This window comes from Pristiophorus japonicus, chromosome 13 (genome assembly GCF_044704955.1).
Source record: "Pristiophorus japonicus isolate sPriJap1 chromosome 13, sPriJap1.hap1, whole genome shotgun sequence".
Classification (NCBI taxonomy): domain Eukaryota; kingdom Metazoa; phylum Chordata; class Chondrichthyes; family Pristiophoridae; genus Pristiophorus; species Pristiophorus japonicus.
The window spans coordinates 33,424,680-33,445,115 of NC_091989.1; the positions used below are offsets into that span (position 1 = coordinate 33,424,680).

The 20,436-nt window shown below is 44.4% G+C and overlaps 1 protein-coding gene across 3 annotated transcripts in view; it reads left to right on the forward strand.

The window, feature by feature from the left end:
• ccdc146 (coiled-coil domain containing 146) overlaps positions 1–19,261 on the forward strand; it is a 228,758-nt gene extending 209,497 nt beyond the window's left edge. For all 3 annotated transcript variants that reach the window (XM_070896626.1, XM_070896628.1, XM_070896627.1), the window contains 4 exons: positions 11,863–11,991; positions 14,177–14,314; positions 17,661–17,909; positions 18,943–19,261. In XM_070896626.1, coding sequence (XP_070752727.1) covers positions 11,863–11,991; positions 14,177–14,314; positions 17,661–17,909; positions 18,943–19,146 — 720 coding nt within the window. In that variant the 3' untranslated portion in view covers positions 19,147–19,261. The remainder of the gene's footprint in view (positions 1–11,862; positions 11,992–14,176; positions 14,315–17,660; positions 17,910–18,942) is intronic.
• The last annotated feature ends 1,175 nt before the right edge of the window (positions 19,262–20,436 follow it).

Genomic DNA, 20,436 nt, shown 5'->3' on the forward strand with positions numbered 1-20,436 from the left:
AGTCTTCGAAGGGCCTCACCTGCATGAACACGCACAAGGGACTGTTCATTTACAACAGATGCCCTTTTGGAATTCGGTCGGCTGCAGCGATCTTCCAGAGAAACATGGAGAGCCTAATCAAGTCGGTACCACGCACGGTGGTTTTTCAGGACGACATATTGGTCATGGGTCGGGACACCGTCGAGCACCTACAAAACCTGGAAGAGGTCCTCCAGCGACTGAATCGCGTAGGGTTGCGGCTGAAGAGGTCGAAATGTGTCTTCATGGCAATAGAAGTGGAGTTTTTGGGGAGAAAGATCGCGGGGGACGGCATTTGGCCCACAGATGCCAAGACAGAGGCTATCAGGAACGCGCCCAGGCCACAGAACGTCAGGAGCTGTGGTCGTTCCTGGGACTCCTCAACTATTTTGGTAACTTCCTACTGGGGTTAAGCACCCTCTTAGAGCCCCTACATGTGTTATTGCGTAAAGGTGAGAACTGGGTATGGGGAAAAAACCAAGTAATTGCTTTTGAGAAAGCCAGAAACATTTTATGCTCCAACAAGCTGCTTGTTTTGTATAACCCGTGTAAAAGACTTGTGCTAGCATGTGATGCGTCGTCGTACGGAGTCGGGTGTGTATTACAACAAGCTAACGTTGCGGGAAAGTTGCAACCTGTCGCCTATGCCTCCAGGAGCTTGTCTAAGGCCGAGAGGTCCTACAGCATGATTGAGAAAGAGGCATAAGCGGGTGTGCCCGGGGAAAAGAAAATGCATCAGTACCTGTTTGGCCTCAAATTTGAGCAGGAAACCGATCACAAGCCCCTCATGTCCCTGTTCGCTGAAAACAAGGGGATAAATACTAATGCCTAGCCCGCATACAAAGGTGGACACTCACGCTATCAGCGTATAACTATACCATCCGCCACAGGCCAGGCACCGAGAACTGTGCGGATGCTCTCAGTCGGCTACCATTGCCCACCACGGGGGTGGAAATGGCGCAGCCTGCAAACTTGTTGATGGTGGCGCAGCCCGCAGACTTGTTGATGGTCATGGAAGCGTTTGGAAATAATAAATCACCTGTCATGGCCCGCCAGATTAGGACTTTGACCAGCCAAGATCCTCTGCTGTCCCTAGTGAAAAACTGTGTACTGCATGGGAGCTGGGCCAGCATCCCCGTTGAAATGCAAGAGTTAATCAAGCCGTTCCAGCGGCGAAAGGACGAGTTGTCCATTCAGGCAGATTGCCTGTTGTGGGGTAACCGCGTAGTGCTACCCAAAAAGGGCAGGGAGACATTCATCTCGGATCTCCACAGCACACACCCGGGTATAGTAATGATGAAAGCAATAGCCAGATCCCACGTGTGGTGGCCTGGTATCGACTCTGACCTAGAGTCCTGTGTATGGCAATACAGCGTGTGTGCTCAGTTGAGCAATGCACCCAGAGAGGCACCACAAAGTTTGTAATCCTGGCCCTCCAGACCATGATCGAGGATCCATGTCGACTATGCAGGCCCGTTTCTCGGTAAAATGTTCCTGGTGGTGGTGGATGCTTTTTCAAAATGGATTGAATGTGAAATAATGTCGGGAAGCACCGCCACCGCCAACATTGAAAGCCTGAGGGCCATGTTTGCCACCCATGGCCTGCCTGACATACTGGTCAGTGACAGCGGGCCATGTTTCACTAGTGCCGAATTTAAAGAATTTATGACCCGCAATGGAATCAAACATGTCACCTCGGCCCCATTTAAACCAGTCTCCAATGGGCAGGCAGAGCGGGCAGTACAAACAATCAAACAGAGCCTTAAACGAGTCAGAGAAGGCTCACTCCAAACCCGCCTGTCCCGAGTACTGCTCAGCTACCGCACGAGACCCCACTCACTCACAGGGGTGCCCCCAGCTGAGCTACTCATGAAAAGGACACTTAAAACCAGACTCTCGCTGGTCCACCCCAACCTGCATGATCAGGTAGAGAGCAGGCGGCAGCAACAAAATGTAAACGATGGTCGCGCCACTGTGTCACAGGAAATTGATCTAAATGACCCTGTGTATGTGCTAAACTATGGACATGGTCCCAAGTGGATGGCGGGCACAGTGATAGCTAAAGAAGGGAGTAGGGTGTTTGTAGTCAAACGAGACAATGGACAAATTTGCAGAAAGCACCTGGACCAAACGAGGCTGTGGTTCACAGACTGCCCTGAACACCCCACAGCAGACACCAGCTTTTTCAAGCCCAGGACGCACACCCAAAGGATCAACGACACCACCCCGGACCAGGAAATTGAACCCATCACGCCCAACAGCCCAGCAAGACCAGGCTCACCCAGCAGCCCTGCAGGGCCAACAACACGCCAGCCCAGTGAGGGCACAGCCAACACACCAGAACAGACATTTGTACCGAGGGGTTCACCAGGGAAAGAAAGGCTCCCGACCGCCTCACCTTGTAAATAGTTTTCACTTTGACTTTGGGGGGGGAAGTGATGTTGTGTATCTGTAAAGCATGCACTCCCATGTTCCGCCACCAGGGAGCACATCCCCTGAAGTCCCAGGGGATCCCAGCATCCCTTGGGAGCACTGTATATAAGCCGACCTCTAAGTCCTGTTCCTCACTCTGGACTATCTTAATAAAGACTAAGGTCACTGTTACTTTAACCTCCCAGTGTGCAGTCTCATCTGTGTTAGGAACACATTGACCTAGGCACGGCTTCAGACACAACAATGGCACACCCAGCCCAGTCGACCCTGCAAAGCCCTTCTCACTAACGTCTGGAGACTTGTGCCAAAATTGGGAGAGCTGTTCCCCAAACTAGTCAAGCAACAGAATCAGCCAATGTCCCAGACTTCTCCATCACTATGCGTGGGTGTGTCCTGTCCCATTGGCAGGACAGACCCACCCAAGCTAGCGGCACAGTGGTATACAGTCGGGAGGGAATGGCCCTGGGAGTCCTCAACATTGACTCCAGACTCCATGAGCTCTAATAAATTCAGGTCAAGCATTGGCAAGGAAACCTCCTGCTGATTGCCATCTACCTCCCTGAATAAGTACTCCTCCATGTTGAACACCACTTGGAAGAAGAACTGAGGGTAGCTCTGGGTGGGGGACTTCAATGTCCATCACCAAGAGTGGCTCAGTAGCACCACTACTCACCAAACTGGCTGTGTCCTGAAGCACAGAGCTGCCACATTAGGCCTGCAGCAGGTGGTAAGAGAACCAACACGAGGCAAAAACCTACTTGACCTCGTTCTCCCCAATCTACCTGTCGCAGATGCATCTGTCCATGACAGTATTGGTAGCAGTGACCAATGCACAGTCCTTGTGGAGACGAAGTCCCGTCTTCACACTGAGGACACCCTCCATCGGGTTGTGTGGCACTACCGCTGTGCTACATGGGATAGATTCAGAACAGATCTAGCAGCTCAAAACTGGGCATCCATGAGGCACAATGGGCCATCATCAGCAGCAGAATTGTATTCCATCACAATCTGTGAATTCATGGCCTGGCATATCCCTCACTCTACCATTGCCATCAAGCCAGTGGACCAACCCTGATTCAATGAAGAGTAAAGATGAGCATGCCTGGAGCAGCACCAGGTGTACCTAAACATTAGGTGCCAACCTGGGGAAGCCGCAACACAGCGGAAGCAGCATGCAATAGACAGCTAAGCGATCCCACAATCAACGGATCAGATCAAAGCTCTGCAGTCCTGCCACATGCAATCGTGAATGGTGATGCACAATTAAACAACTAACAAGAGGAGGCTCCATGAATATCTCCATCCTCAATGATGGCAGAGCCCAGCACGTGAGTGCAAAAGACAAGTCTGAAACATTTGCAACCATCTTCAGCCAGAAGTGCTGAGCGGATGATCCATATTGGCTTCCTCCTGAGGTCCCCACCATCACAGAAGCTAGTCTTCAGCCAATTCGATTCACTCCATGTAATATCACTCGATACAGCAAAGGCTATGGGCCCCGATAGCATCCCGCCGGTAGTGCTGAATACTTGTGCTTCAGAACTAGACATACCTCTAACCAAGCTGTTCCAGTACTGCTACAACACTGGCAGCTACCTGACAATGTGGAAAACTGCCTAGGTATGTCCTGTCCACAAAAAGCAAGACAAATCCAATCCAGCTAATTACCACCCCATCTGTCTACTCTCAATCATCAGCAAAGCGATGGAAGGTGTAGTCAAGCGGCACTTACTCACCAATAAAGTGCTCACCAATGCTCAGTTTAGATTCCGCCAGGACCACTCAGCTTCAGACCTCATTACAACATTGGTCCAAGCATGCACAAAAGAGCTGAATTCTAGAGATGAGGTAAGAGTGAGTGCCCTTGACATCAAGGCAGCATTTGACCGAGTGTGGCACCAAAGAGCCCTAGTAAAATTGAAGTCAGTGGGAATCATAAGGAAAAGTCCACTGGATGGAGCCATACCTAGCACAAAGGAAGATGATTGTGGTTATTGGAGGTCAATCACTTCAGCCCCAGGACATCGCTGCAGGAGTTCCTCAGGGCAGTGTCCTAGACCCAACCATCTTCAGCTGCTTCATCAATGACCTTTCCTCCATCATAAGGTCAGAAGTGGGGACGTTCGCTGATGATTGCACAGTGTTCAGTTCCATTCGCAACTCCCCAAATAATGAAGCAGTCCATGCCCGCATGCAGCAAGACCTGGATGGCAATCAGGCTTGGACTGATAAGTGGTAAGTAACATTCCTGCCACACAAGTATCTAACCACTGCCCCTTGATGTTCAACGGCATTACCATTGCTGAATCCCCCACCATCAACATCCTGGGGAACACCATTGACCAGAAGCTTAACTGGACCAGCCACATAAATATTGTGGCAACAAGAGTGGGTCAGAGACTGCGTATTTTACGGCGAGTGTCTCACCTCCTGATTCCCCAAAGCGTTTCCATCATCTACAAAGCACAAGTCAAGAGTGTGATAGAATAGTCTCCACTTGCAGCTCCAATAACACTCAAGAAGCTCTCCACAATTCAGGACAAAGTAATCTGTTTGATTGGCACCCCATCCACTACCTTAAACATTCACTCCCTCCACCACCGGTGCAACATGGCGGCAGTGTGTACCATCTACAAGATGCACTGCAGCAACTCGCAAAGGCTTCTTCAGCAGCACCACCCAGACCTCTACCATCTAGAAGGATAAGAGCAGGAGCCGCATGGGAACACCATCACCTGCAAGTTCCCCTCCAAGTTACACATCATCCTGACTTGGAAATAGATCACAGTTCCTTCATTGTCGCTGGGTCAAAATCCTGGAACTCCTTCCCTAATAGCACTGTGGAAGTACCTTCACCACAGGGCTACAGCAGTTCACCACCACCTTCTCAAGGGCAGTTAGGTATGGGCAATAAATGCTGACCCTGCCAGCAACGGCAACATCCTGTGAACGTATAAAAAACCCTGCTTGGAAAAGCCACCAGCCTCGCCTTCCCCGATGGTCATGGCTTTTCCCAAGCCAATAATCTCCAGAGCTTACTGCTCTATTTGTGTGTGGGCTCTGAAGTTTAATACTCCTTCCCCAGTATTGCTCCTCACCTTTGCATTAAGTGCTGTATTGTCCTGCAGGAAGTGAGGGTGATAATTATTGAGTAGTTGTTGAAATGTTAAGTGGAGGTGTAGGGCTTGTGCATATATAGTGCATGTGTTGAGGACTGGAAAAACAGCAAGGTGGAATGAGGATGGTGAGGTTATGAATGTAAAGCCAAATGTGTGAAGTGAGAAAGGAGTCCTAGGAGGTGTTGTTGGTTGTGCAAATGGTAGGACATGAAAAGCATAGGCTGTCTAAAAAAGCTTCGGTAGCCAGCAATGAAACAGGCCAAGAAATCAGTTTTGTTGATTCTCGCTGAAAAAAATGACATGAGACAAGCAGGTCTCCAGCAAGTCACTGTCCACATTTTGAAGGAAAATGGTGTTAGTGTGTGTTGTGAAGAGAGCAAAGGAAGAGGTGAGTGTGCCTGGAATGAGAAATAAGTTTGCAATGTGGCCTTGTGATTGTATGCTGAAGAATGTGATGGAGGGCAGCACATTGAGTTGTGCTTGAAAGGAATAAGTCAATGAATTAGCACTACAAGCCCTATTGCCGGCACGGGCTCGATCGGCCGAATGGCCGCCTTCCGTGCTGTGACTATTCTATGGGCTCAATTTTGGCCAGGAATTGCTCCGTTTTTTTTGGAGTAGGCTGCTTTTTCTGGCATAACTTAAAAATCCCCAGTTTCCCCAATCAATTTGCACCAGCGTAACTCACTTAGTTACGTTTTTTTTTAGGCTAGTTTTTTTTCTCTCAAAAGGGGGCGTTACCAGCCACCTATGCCAATTCTGCCCATATAGGCAACTTTAGCCAGCTAATAGTTACTCTATTTCTACTTAGGCCAGCGTATGTGGCCTCTTGAGAAAATCCTTGCGGAGAGTTAAAGGAAATCAGCACAGGTAAGTAAATCGGAGGCCATTCGGCCTGGGATAGCGGCGGGAAGCGGAGAGGACCTGGACCTGAACCAACTAAGCCTTAGGGAACAGACTTGCAAAACCATCCTTCCTTTGCACAATTAAAGTCCTACCTTCATCTTCAAACTGCAATTCACCTTTCTGCGCGCGGCCCGGGAAAGCAGCGGGCCAGTGCGGGTGGCCACTCGGCCTGGGCTACGGACGGGAGCGATGGAACTGGCCAGCATCGGGGCCACAGAGCGGCTGCAATTCAACAGAGAGGCTGTAATTCAACGGAGAGGCTGGTGGGGAGGGGGGGGGGCTAGTGGGGGTGGGGAGGGGGGGGAGCGACCTGGCAAGCATTGGGGGCCACAGAGAGAAGGCTGCAATTCAATGGAGAGACTGGGGGGTGGGGGAGAGGGAGGGAACCATCTGTTCTCAATGACATTAACTAGTGTCTCCACTTCTTGCAGCAAGAAATTCTTTGTCCTTGGTCCACGTTGCTGCATTGCTGTATTGCTGCAGCTGCTCTGAGACACTCACAGCACTTTTCCAATGCTCTTAGACACACTGTACTGATTTTGTATGCAGCAGTGATTTTTCCAAATACAGCACTCCTTCTGGCACGTAGCAGTGATTTTTTCAAAAGAGAGGACTGCTTCTGGCATTCAGCAGTGATTTTCCTAACACAGCACTCCTTTTGGCACGAAGACACAAGCAGCTCTTTAAAAATGGCCAATTGCCAACTCTCAGCGCTACTGCGCATGTGTGGACATCACCACTCTACTGCGCATGTGCAGACGTCACGGCACATTTTCCAGTACAGAACGCAGGCTCCACCCCCCCCCCCCCCCCCCCCCGAGGCAACTGGCCATGCTGCGCGGCTGCAGTGAAGAGGCCAGACAGCGGCCAAAGTTGGAACATTTTTTTCCGCCGCATCTCCGGACGTACATAAGTGGCGCAACTCGGGTAAGTACGCTGAAAAACGGGCTCAGCCAAAATTGAGCCCTACGATTCTAAGTGTGGCTCAGCGCTGGACCATGGGAGTGCTGAATTTACCAGACAGTGACAGTCAAGTAAGTGAAAATGCATTATGCAGCTAAGTTATATTGTAAGCTTCTTTTGTAGGGTCATCTTTCTAAATGCAAGTGCAACAACAAAATAATAATAAATTGTGCCTTGCTGCAGAGTGGGCATGCTTGTTGTCGCTCTGAAAGAGTTTGTTTGTCTGAAAGAGTTTCTGAGAGCATGCAGCCTTAGTCATCGTGTCACAGGTTCAGAAGAGATTTGTGGCACACATACTTTACTGATTACTCTGCAAAAGGAAAAAACTAGCAAACCTTTTCTTGGCGGGCTTCTTCGGGCTATTAAACAGATTCTTCATCTGCTGCCTTGACCTTTGGATACAGTAGTAAATCATAGGGCCTCCGCCCAAATTGAGTACACATCTCTGGAGAAGTTCCCCTGGACACCCAAACAACACATTTCAGCGTGGGACAAAAAATATTTCCTAATGCAGCCGATTTCACAATTGATTGCATGTTTCTCTACTGTTGTACTTAGAAAACTCCTTAAAATACAGATGGCACCCAGACTGTCACTTGTGATGGAAGAACCAGCTTTTCCCCAGACATGGTCAGAATTTTTCAATACATTTCTCTGTCACATCAGTTTTTCCAGAATCGAAAGAGGAATAAATGTTTGCTTGTTTTTCCCCCCCAAAGATAAAACATATTGGCGCTGAAATTCCGACAGAATAACGGTGCCATTGAAAATAAGGTGGGTCTTTCACCCACCATGATGTCTCAGTCTTGACCCCATCTTAAATTGTGTAAATTCAGCCTGCAACACCTCAGATATACAGAGGCAATGGTAGAAAATAGTGAAGGAGCAGGAGCTAGGCCCCTGAATAGCTGGCATGGGGTGGGGGGCATAAAATAGAGATGGGAAAGTCAGAGACCTGAGCATGAACAAAATTTAAAACCTACTACTGCTTAAAGAGGAAATGGCAGCACGCGAGAAAGCAGGCATCCTGGCAGAGAAGGATGACTGCCATATTGAAGAAACAAGCAGCAAACCTAAGGGAGTCTGACCTGGAAGCCCTCCTTATGGAAATATGGAGTAGTGAGATGGGCTGTTTGGAGTCAGGGACAGGAAACCTGCCAAAAATGTGGCATGCACTCTGTGGCGGGAAGTGGCTGTAGCAGTGCTTACTACTTCCTTGACCCCCTAGGATTCCTTTACCATGTTGCAAGAAGCTCAATGACATCACCAGAGTGGCCAAAATAATAATAATAACTTTTATTTATATGGTGCCTTTAACGTAGTAAAACGTCCCGAGGCGCTTCATTCACAACAGTGCTACAGACAAACAGATAAATTTGACACCGAGCCACAGAAGAAATTAAGGCAGATGACCAAAAGCATGTTTAAAGAGGTAGGTTTTAAGGAGCATCTTGAAGGAGGAAAGAGAGGTAGAGAGGAGTAGAGGTTTAGGGAGGGAGTTTCAGAGCTTAGGGCCCAGACAGCTGAAGGCACGTCCACTGATGGTTGGGCAGTTATAATGAGGGATGTTCAAGAGGCCAGAATTTGAGGAGTGCAGACATCTTGTGGGGTTATGAGGCTGAAAAACATTAGAGATAGAGAGGGACAAGGCCATGGAGTGATTTGTAAACAAGGATGAGAATTTTGAAATCGAGGCGTTGTATAACTGGGAGCCAATGTAGGTCAGAAAACATGGGTGATGGGTGATCTTGACTTGGTGTGGGTTAGTACATGGGCTGCTGAGTTTTGGATGACTTCAAGTTTACGTTGTGTGGAATGTGGGAGGCTGGCCAGGAGTGAGTTGGAGTAATCAAGTCTAGAGGTAACAAAGGCATGAATGAGGGTTTCAGCAGCGGAACAGCTGAAGATAAGCCCCTGAACTATTCTAGCAGTCTCCTTATATGTGTAGCACTCCTTCCATTATATGCATGGTGCTCTAGGATTGTACTCTGAATCTTTGATCCTTTCTCCCATTCTGTTTCACTTGCTACCTTCCCTCAAGGTGTGATATGCATGATCAAGCCGCTCTAACTGACAATTCACGATTGGTCATTCCTTGATTTTTGCTCCTCAATATCCTGATGTGTCAAACTGTTGTAACAAAATCCAAGCCTCCACAGCAACTTCTCCTCTCTTTCACAGGAGAAGTTGGCCCATAACTTTCAGAATCTCAGACTGCAGGTGGTGGTCCCCTCAAGAATTGGTCTCTGATCCTAAATGAGGAGATCCTGGGGCGCCATGTGGGCGAACCAATTGGGGAAGGAAATGTAGAACACTATTGGCAGCTGCAGGTTCATCTGGAACACCTGCAATTTGCCTGTATAATTGTTTGGGTGCACAAACACAGCAGCAAGCTACATGTTTGGGCACTTCAAAAGCTAGCGAGGAACTGTCACAGTAGCTGAATAACAATACGATATTTCTACATTTCACTTTTTCTAAATAGCCCAAAGCAAGTAGCCTTTGATCAGAAGAAGGAGGAAGAAAGAAGCAAGTGGTCTTCCGCCTCTGCCCAACTAGGTGTATTGACCACCCACTCACTTTTTATCACTCACCAGCTCAGAGAAATCCACACGGGGGGTGCAGATAGTTCTAATGAGGGTTTTTCACTGGGTGAGACACAACACACGAGAATGCTAGAGAAGTCAGAGGTGATAGTGATAGGATGATCTGACATTGGGGCATGAGACTCTGTCAGTCAGTCGCTGACTCCAGAGCCTAAAGATTCAAAACTCTGGGATTCTGTTCTTAAAAAAAAGGGATGTTGGATAAGCATCACAATCACATGGAGATGCTGAGGACCATCTTGGAGGACCTGAGGTCACTGCGGAGTCCTATGTCATCCTCAGTGCCCATATCCAAGATGGATATGACACTATGAAGAGCTACCTGGGGCAAATGGTGCTACCAGGAACATCTGCATCTGTTTTCCCTGGCAGAGGAGCTCCAGACCAATCAGTACATCCAAATTGGATGCTTTTATCACTAGCCATTTATTGAGGGACCATTTGGAGAGAACAATGGCAACCATCTTCTGAAGGATTCAGGGCACCATCCCTCACAGTCTACAGGATCTAACTACTACTAGGTCTGCCTTCCCACTGATCAGTGGGCATTTAGATCTAGCTATAGTCCAACTTTATGATGTCATCCTCTCTCCTGATGAGAGTTCATGTTACTTTTCAGCCAGCTCTCTCAGATGCCTGCTCGTTTTAGTGCCATGATACAGAACCAGGCTCCCCATGCACCTGCTGAAAAGTCCTATGGCACTATTTGAAGAAATGAAGGGGAGTTCTTTTGGTATCCCTCAACCAACATCACCAGAGGCTGACTAACTGTTCATTTGGCTCATTGGTGTTTGTGGAACCTGGTTGTGCATAATTATATTAGGTGCCTACTAAACAACAGTTACTACACTTTAAAAGTAATTCATTGTCTGTAAAATACATTGGAATGTCCTGAGGACATGAAATGTGTGATTTTCCACTGTGCGTGAAACCCTTGTAGGGGCAAGGAAACTCAGAAAATTCTGTTCAGTGAATTGGTAAGAAGGGGTTATAAATTTAGGATTAGTAATAAAAGCGTAATGGTGATACTAAATTGAATTTTTTTCAAGTAAAGAACTATTAAAATATGAGATGCATTACTGCTTTTGAAGTCAAGTTGATCGCAACATTTAAGAAGGAAATAGAAAAGCATGTAAATAAAAAAAAAGGGCACATGGAAAGATCAAGAAATAGGATTAGAGCAAATAGCTCTTATGTGGAGCTAGCACTGACACAAGCACGGCGGGTTAAATGGCTGAAATTGCTGATTGTTGATTCAACAGGAAATTCCACTCTGCCACTCTGGGGGGTGTGGGGAAGGGTGTGGGGCATGCCATAAAATTTGTTAACAGATGGAAAATCTTGGGCTAGGAGTACACAATTTTACAACTTACTCTCCCAGTGCATGACAGGAGTGGTGCAATGAAATCTTTTTACTTGCACATCCACGTCAGTAGATACGAATCAGACAATAAAGGGTCACGTCACTAATATACATGGTTAGTTGGATGAGCAGATGTATTATTAAAAATCATATATTAAACAATGACATGATTGTAATAAGCATGGTTATAAATCATGAAGTTATGTTTGAAAAATCAAAGCCTGTCTGAAGTTTGCTTGATAGGACTTCCATATACAGGGACACTTTCCAGCATGTTATGGTTAAAGATTGTATTTGGATTTTCCTAATCTTATTCAGTTAGTGCCAGTTCAAAAATGGGCTGGACATTTTGATCTTTGTCTACTGAATTGTTACGTGTTGTATATACTTTGATCTTTTGTTGGTGTCCTAATGTTGCGCTAATTTTACAATCTTTTCTCTATTTCCACTACAGCTTGCACAGTGGCAGGACAAAGTTCAAAGTCTTGAGAAGACCTTAGTGGACCCTTCAAGTGAGAACAGAACACGATTATTGGGAGGAGATGATCCTTCATTTGATGAACTTGAGAAAAGTGCCAATGAGGTAACAAGCAAGTCCTTAAAGATTATTGTGCCTATGTCATACAAGCAGCGGTGCACAAAACTAATGATTGTGAAAGTAACTGAAATGTATAAGAGATAGAACTGTATTGAACTTCATCACTTTTTGAACTCATAAAAAATTCTAAATGGGAGCAATTCAAAGCATACATTGTTGGTGTGGGAAATTAAAATTAATTTGTTCAATGCAACAAAAATTTCAAGCGGGTTATATTTAGAACCAGATAAACTTGGACCAGTTCTGCAATCCTGGAGAAAAGGGTCCAGAGCTTGCATTGTGCACAATCATATTATAGTGTCATCAATTCTGAAAGATTTATTTCAGACAAAAAGTAACTGAAAGGTATAAGAGATAGAACTGTATTGAACTTTAGCACTTTTGGACTACATCATTGTTTTTGTCGATCCTGTGCATTCCTATGTTAATTTTTAAAAGTGGCATGTACCTAAAGAAATAATATTGGCATTTACATTTCATTGAGTTATTAATTATACACTTAATTTATTTAAAAACAAATTTGCCCAGAAAATACTAATTGGAAAATCCTACTTGAAACTTTTAAGATAATCACCTAATTAGAAAAGACTATGCTGAAAGAGCTTTTAGATCTGCACACCTTTCACCATTTACTTTCACAATTATACTGTGGAGCAACTGACGTGTTATTTCTGTCTTTTTCATAACTTGTTTTCTTATTTTGTTCCTGCACTCTGCTCATATTACATACCCTTCCAGTTTGGAAGTTACTGTCAGTGCTGCCTTAACAGCAGCTGTGAAACTTTCCCACCATTCAGTGAAGAACTGGGCATTCTGCCTGTCTTCCTAAGGGCCACCTTAGATGGGAAAATTAACTATGTTAGAAATCATAGGCACGGATTTGCATCCCAAAAGCCTGTGGTGCGGCATGTTGGAGTTTCAAAGCATTGAACCACCACATTTTTAAAAGATCTTAAAAAGACACTTGTACTGTAATTGTGGCATTCTGTAAAAACGTTTGTACAGTGTCTATTTTCCATTTGTATAAACAGCTGAGATTAAGGTAGCTGGATAGTTTAATGGTTTGTGCTACACTGCAAACAGAAATACAATGGCCATCAATAACCTAAGCTGGTAAATAGAGTCCAGCTGTTGGTTAAAGTATGAAAAAGACCATAAACACTATTCTGGCAACTTTAAGTCTGGTCACAAATTACAGATTGCTTATTGAAAACAATGCCAATTTTTTTTGTATGCTTTCTAAAACATTTTCCCATAGCGTTACATGAATACTGACATCGATGGCATATGTTTTTAGTGAGGGAAATGTCTCAGCATGGAGATGATCACACAAAGAGGATCCAGCTCAACACAACATGCTGCTAAGACACTCTTTCCCAATTAAGGAAATTGCTCAATCACCGGTTGTCCATTTCCTTTATGTAAAACAAAACTGTAAAAATACAGACAGCAAGAATATGTTAACATCCATGTCAACCTACCAAACTATGTAGAATTTACAACACAGGAACAGGCCATTCGGCCCAACAGCTCTATGCTGGTGTTTCTGCTCCACATGAGCCTCATCCAACCTTACTTCATCTAACCCTATCAACATATCCTTCTATTCATTTCTCCCTCATAAACTTATCTAGATTCTCCTTAAATGCATCAATGCTATTCGCCTCAACCACTCCATATGGTAGCAAGTTCCACATTGTCACTGAGTAAAGAAGTTCCTGCTGAATTCTTTATTGGATTTATCAGTGACTATCTTATACCCCTCCTAGTTTTGGATTTACCCACAAGTGAAAACATCTTTTCAAATCTACTCTATCAACCCCCCTCATAATTCTAAAGACCTCTATCAGGTCACCTTTTAGTTTTTTTTCAAGAGAAATGAGGTCCAGCCTGTTTAGTCTTTGCTGATAGTTGTACCATCAGTTCTGATATCCTCCTTGTAAACCTTTTTTGCACTTTCTCCAGTGTTTCTATATCTTTTTAAACTGTTAAAAGCTGGCCAACAGCTTTAAAAATGCTGACAACTCAAAAACTGCCATTTTGAACTTTGTTTTTTTTTATTTTTGGTTACAAGATGCATTTTGCAATATTTATAATTTTTCCTGTTTCATTATTTAATTTGCTGTTCACAATCATTCCATTAATTCAACCCTTATCTCCAATACCGCAGTTGGAATTGAAACTGGCTGGAAAAGAGGAGCAATTATTGGAAAAGGATCTTATCGCTGAACAGGTGACCCGCCTTTCTGAACGAATAAGTCTCAAAGCGATGAATGGTAAACAGGACACACTGGCCTTAGCAAAAAAGGTACATTAAAACACTAAACTTGTACAGTGCTAAATCTTACTCAGATAAAATAGCCCAGCCATTTAAAATGTCGGTGTGTTTGCAACAGTCATTGTAATGGTGAATCATGTTGGGTACTTTAGGAATTTTACAATTAAATATCACTATTTTGCCAATATCTTGTAATATGCATATTTTTATGGGAATCAAAGATTGTGAACTATATTAATCACTGTCCTTATATCTACGAAGTTCAAATGTAGCGAGACTGATGGGGTGCAAGCCTCCTCTGGCATCTGGCTGTCATGATCCTGAATGAAATTAAATTAAATGAATAGTCTCAATCCAACCCAAAACTGCGCTTAGTTTAGCAACAACTGGCATTCAGTTATCAAGCTCAGAGAAGCTATGGGATGCCTGGTGTGAAAATATAAAAATGTCATAATTGTGCAGTGTTCTATATCTAACCATACTATAACTCACTGAAAGAGTATTTAATGTGAACACTGGGTACCTGAAATGGAAAGTGTTCTATCACCCAGCGCCCATATGACTCAACTTGATAGGCACCAAATTGGCAGAGAAGGTTTTTTAAAGGCAGAAAAAAACAACACAACAGTGGCTTTTATGTAGCAGTGTACTGAAATGTGTTGGTAGTTGCCACCCCCGGTTCAGCACAGTAGTTTTCAATCTTAGAAAAACAGATTTTTTTTAAACTGCCATCTGAACTCTTGCTAAAAGCAAGACCTTGAGGATGGTAATCTTAAAATTACTACCCAAACCACATGCTAATTGGCATAGGGAGAAACAGATCTGGAAAGTGAATGCATGTCTGAAAGAGTGGTGACAGAAGGAGGGATTCCAGTTCATGGGACACTGGCAGCAGTACTGGGATTGAAAGGAGCTATGCAGGCTGCACCTGAACCAGGCTGGGTCCCAGGTCCGACCAGAAAGGATCAATAGAACTGTAGAAAGGACTTTAAACTAGTAATAGGAGATATGGTTTGTGTGGATACAAAAGTACCCTAAAGTTAGGGGGGGGGCGTGGGGGAGGGATGAGAGCAAAGGTCAGAGTACAAAAAGAGATACAGATAACTCTGAACATAAAAGGTTATAGGAAGTAATTAAATACCTGATTAAAATAAAATAGCAGTAATTAGAAATTAGAGCATATTACATTGCCTGTATAGCAGAGCATTTTGGAGCTAATAATTAGAAATGGAGATATAGATGTAATAGAGATAATGGAAACATAGCTGCTGACAGGACAAGATTGCCAGTTAAATATGATTTAAAAAATATATATAAAAATTCCTCAGCCTTCTCTGTTCCTTTAGAAATAGTTCTAGTATCTCATTTCTCTCCTCATAACTACAGTTTCTCATCCGTGGTATCGTCCTATTGAATCAATACTGTAAACTTTCTATGGCTTTAATGTCTTTTCTAAAATGGGGCACCCAAAACTGGACACAGTACTCTTTTGTACAAAGTTATAATTTCTTCTATACTCTTATATTCTGTGCCCCTATTTATAAACCTTGAAATGCTTTCCTATGGCTTTATTTCCCTGCTCTTGTACTTTCAAGGAATTATGTATCTGATTCCCTACCTTTCTCTGTTCATTCAGCATCTTTTCATTGAGTGCATACTTTCATTCTTTGTTTTTCCTCCCAAAATGTAGTACCTCACACTGAACCACATTAAATTGCATCTGCTCCTTGTCTGCTTGTTCCACTAACCTTTCTGACTGCCAAACTCTCCACTTTTGCATCAGGCAAATTTTGAGATTGTGTTCACTATACCTAAATCCAAATCATCAATATGTATACCGAGAACAAAAGTGATCTCTGGGATATACATCTTCTCCAATCTGACCAACACCCATTTACCCTAACTCGATGGCAGAGAAATTTGATCACGTTGCATCCATTTTCCAGGGCACAAAGGGTCCAATATGCTGGGCAGCAGCATGCGCTCATTTCGCGCCGCCCACCATATTGGATATGGCTCCTCCATAAATGTCCAGAGCATGGGCCAGAAAGTATTAAAAAGCCTAATTTTAATATTTAAATAAGGACCCTAAACTTAATGCTTTAGCATCTGCTCAGCAACACATGGCGTTAACAGGCAGGAAGGACCCTTCTGCAGTGCTATTTAAAGGGCTTATCCACTCCATACTGGTTAGTTGCTGGTTTGTCCTTTAAGCTGCTGATTAACATTTGGGGTTTTTTGCCTATTTTTTTGCCTTCTGCAAATAACTTTTAGCTGGTGCTGAATTGCTTTGCCTGCCTTCAAAACAGTTTTATGACAGTCATGGGTGGTCTGCTTTTGGGACTGGAGGTTGAGAGGGAGCAGCGAAGAAGACTGGAGACTACAGGAGCAGCTGGGAGAAGAGGGAGGAGGGAGGCACTACGTAGGAGATCAAAGCCACAGCAGTCATCCAGAGAGCACTTCTCATATCTTAACTTCACTGAGGAGCAATGTGCCGGGCGCTTTCGCTTCACCAAGGAGGCTATCACTGAGCTATGTCATTTGCTGCAGCTACAGCTCAAGTTTCGAATCTGGACATGGACAGTCCTTAATTTTGACACTGCCGTAGGTGACATCGGCGATATCTGCCAGTTTGCTGTTCAATGTTGTATGAGGGAGGTGATTAATGGGCCCTGCGCCAGGCGGAACAACTGCATTGCATCCCCTATTTACAAAGCAAGGCAGGGCGAGAGAGAACTCGGCTTCACCATGGCTCGGACTGCACCCATATAGTCTTGTGTGTATCCTATCACCAACCTAGCGCCTTTATCAATTGTAAAGGATTTCACTCCCTCAATGTATAGCTGGTTTGTAACCACAGCAAGCACCTCCTACAGGTCTGTGCCTGGCATGCTGGCAGCAGTCATGACTCTTTCACCCTACATCAATCCTTTGTGTCACCTTAATTTCAACCAGGCTAGCAAGTTACAGGCTGGCTACTGAGCGAAAAAACGCAGAAAGCTCTGCATTTACAAACGGTATGCAAGCAGGAGCACTTTGGTAGCAAAGACAGAATTTTTGATCAGTTTCACAATACGCCTCGGCCTTTGAAACTTTTATCCAGTACACTCGCATTTGTCTTTGTCTGAGGTTAAACGGGTTAAATCTCTCTCTTTATCCAAGTCTTTCTGAACTTTTCTGGATATTTTTTAAAATACTACTGTTCAAATTACTTTGCACCACTTATAGCCAGCAGCAATTTCAAATACCCATCTGAGCCAGTGAAAAACTGACCAAGCGACAACTCTGGTTTCAACAAGTTTTAAAAATTACCTTTTATTATGGTGAATTTGTGATTTGGAAGGATTTTCATGTGATTTATAATCCAAATTTTCAGGTGAATGAAATGCAAGTAAAGGTCAAGGGTGTTACACGAAAGATGATGGCTGTGGTCTCTGAGCTGTCCATGGAACAGGCCAATGCCATGCAACTCCAACAGGATGTCAGGGATAAGCAGAAGTTCCTGGAGTCATGCCACCTACGGATGGAGCAGGGTATGGCACCCAGCGAAGAGTATGAATATGAGTGGCAGAAAATAGTGCACAAAGAAAGCAAACACAAATTGGATACTGAGGTGAAATCCAAGGTATAAATCCAGCTGGTTGTGTCAGCTATCAGGAATAAAAAATTGTTATGGGAAGAGTTGATGCAATTTAAGGTACAGTGGCTTAGAAATTCAGGTGCATCCATTTATGGGTATACATGAGGAGGGGGTTGGGTGCGCAGGGTGTGAATCCTGTTCCTGAATAGTATAGTCCGTGGAGCCACAGATATTGGGCCTTGGGTCTCATTAACATCAAGCTGGTCTGGAGAAAGTATCCCTCATGAAAAAGTAAGTGTAGACCCCGTGGTTGGGGGCGGGGGAGTGGAGAAGCAATTTCAGGTTGATGGTAGAGTAGCCTGGGGGGATTGCAGCGACCAGCGGGAAGGGTTAATGACGGCAAGGGGGTAACAACAGCCAACAGCGGCCTGCGTTCTTTTAATATTGGGTCAAGAGGAGCGCTCCTCCTGGCTCTACATTTAGGCATGTGTGAAGTCCTTCCTGCCGGATAGCGCCACATACTGCAATGAGTGTTCAGCACATGGTGAATGAAGTGCTGGGGTATTCGAAGATCGTAAACGGGTCCTTATTCAATATGGTGGGTGCACACTTCCAGCTGGAAATGTGCATACACTTCCTGCCCGCAATATTGGAGGCGTCGGAGGCCGTATCGCACCAGAAAAGTGCCAAATAGCTAGGCCGTTTTACTGCATGTAGTCATGCTCTCATTTTTTATAAAATCCTAGCATTTATTCAAATGGAGAGATGTGTTAATATTGTTCATTATATTATTAGACTAGAAAATCAATAATAACTATAATAGTAGCTGGTTTGGAATAATCAGCTTAATTATACCAGTAATAGAGGTGCGAGATCCATTGCTAGGATATTTTTACTATTAGTAAATCTGTTGGCCTATGACTAGGAGCCATCTCCCAGAATTCAACACAATGTCAGTATAACTTGTTATTAAATACCCACTAGATCCTCAGCAAAGTATTTTTACATCATTCAATATTCAGCAACTACATTAAAGTAAACAATAAAGATCCTTTTCCCCATTTTGTTCCTAAATTAGGAAGCTGAAGAGGAGGAAAGGCATTTATTGCCAGGTGGAGTCTTTACAACAGCTGAGCCACGGCCTAATGCATATATCCCAGATGGTGACTCCGGACTACCTATTCCACACCCTTACGGAAAAATGGTTCCATTTAAACCCAGTGAGCCCAGTGCACACATGCGACATTATAGAAAGCCAGTCAACAAACCAATTGAAATATGATGTTGATGTTACCTGTCATTACTTTAATATTGTAACAAAGTCCACCTACAAGGCAACATTTTTCAATGCGGAATAATTAAAGCATCTAAAAAAAGCATTAAATTGTTTACAAATTGTTACCTGTTTTCGAAAAGTTTTTGACTTGTTGCTAAAGTATAATTTTCACATAGTTTCATTTTAAGTTAAGATAGATTTGCATATCTAAGCCAGTTTATATTGATTAAACTCTGACACTTATTATACTGAAATTAGATTATTTTCCAAGATATTTTTATTTTCTTTGCAGCATTTTCAATTCAGAATATTTTACCAAACAGATGCAAGATGCCAACTAAAACTAATTATTTTGCTGCAACTATGTCGTTGTTGTGGAAGGTGGTCAATTATAACTCAAGTCGTGTGTTCTGAAGTTACTGTGCCATGTTTTGGAGGATTGTGAGTGAAAAGGATGTGTTAAGCCATTATCTTATTAAACAAACAATGAAACCACAACATACTAAATTAGCACAATAAATGTGAGTTGCCTGATTGCGGCCAAAAAAAATCTTAACTTTCCCCAACGTAAAATTTAATTTTGGCGCCGCACTACCCGAAGTTAATTCTGGGGGCGGAGCTTCAAGTGTGCGCCAAAAACCCTGTGGGCATGTGCGAAAAGCTAGGGCTGCCAGGGCAACCAGAGACATACTGACAGCTGAAGCAAGCTGAAACCCGCTCTACCCCGCTGTAACCCCAGCCAGAAAGGACCCACTCTCCCGCTGTAACCCAGGCCAGAAAGGACCCGCTCTCCCTGCTATACCCGCTGCAATCCCGGGCTGAATGCCCCGCCCCGCTCCAGGTTCCGCTCCCCCTGCGAGTTGAAGTTCCATGGCACAAGCGCAACAACTCGCGCTCGGCTTCAAAAGCAGCCCGGGCTCTGGTGCTAGTGTCCGGCCAGGCTTTCAATCCTGCCCGACCGGCACTCCTTCAGCCCGTGCCTGCAGCCCGGTCAGCAACGATCGTGTTGGAGTGGACAGTCGCGATTTGGGTGAAAAAGAACTCAGCCGGACAGAGTTATTTCGGTTCCCTCCGAAAAAATTATATATTTGTTTTTTTACATTGTCTCACTCCATAAACTCGGAAATTACTTTCAGAGTTATTTTCAGAGTACCCTGTCCAAAAAAAATCCATGCATTTGTACGTTATTTTGTCTTTTGCCTGGCCCCAATGTCCTTTTGTGTGCCGCACCGATTTCCTTAAGTTCACAGAAGGTTTTTTTTTCGGGGCTTTTGGGCAGTGCACCACGCTGAAAAA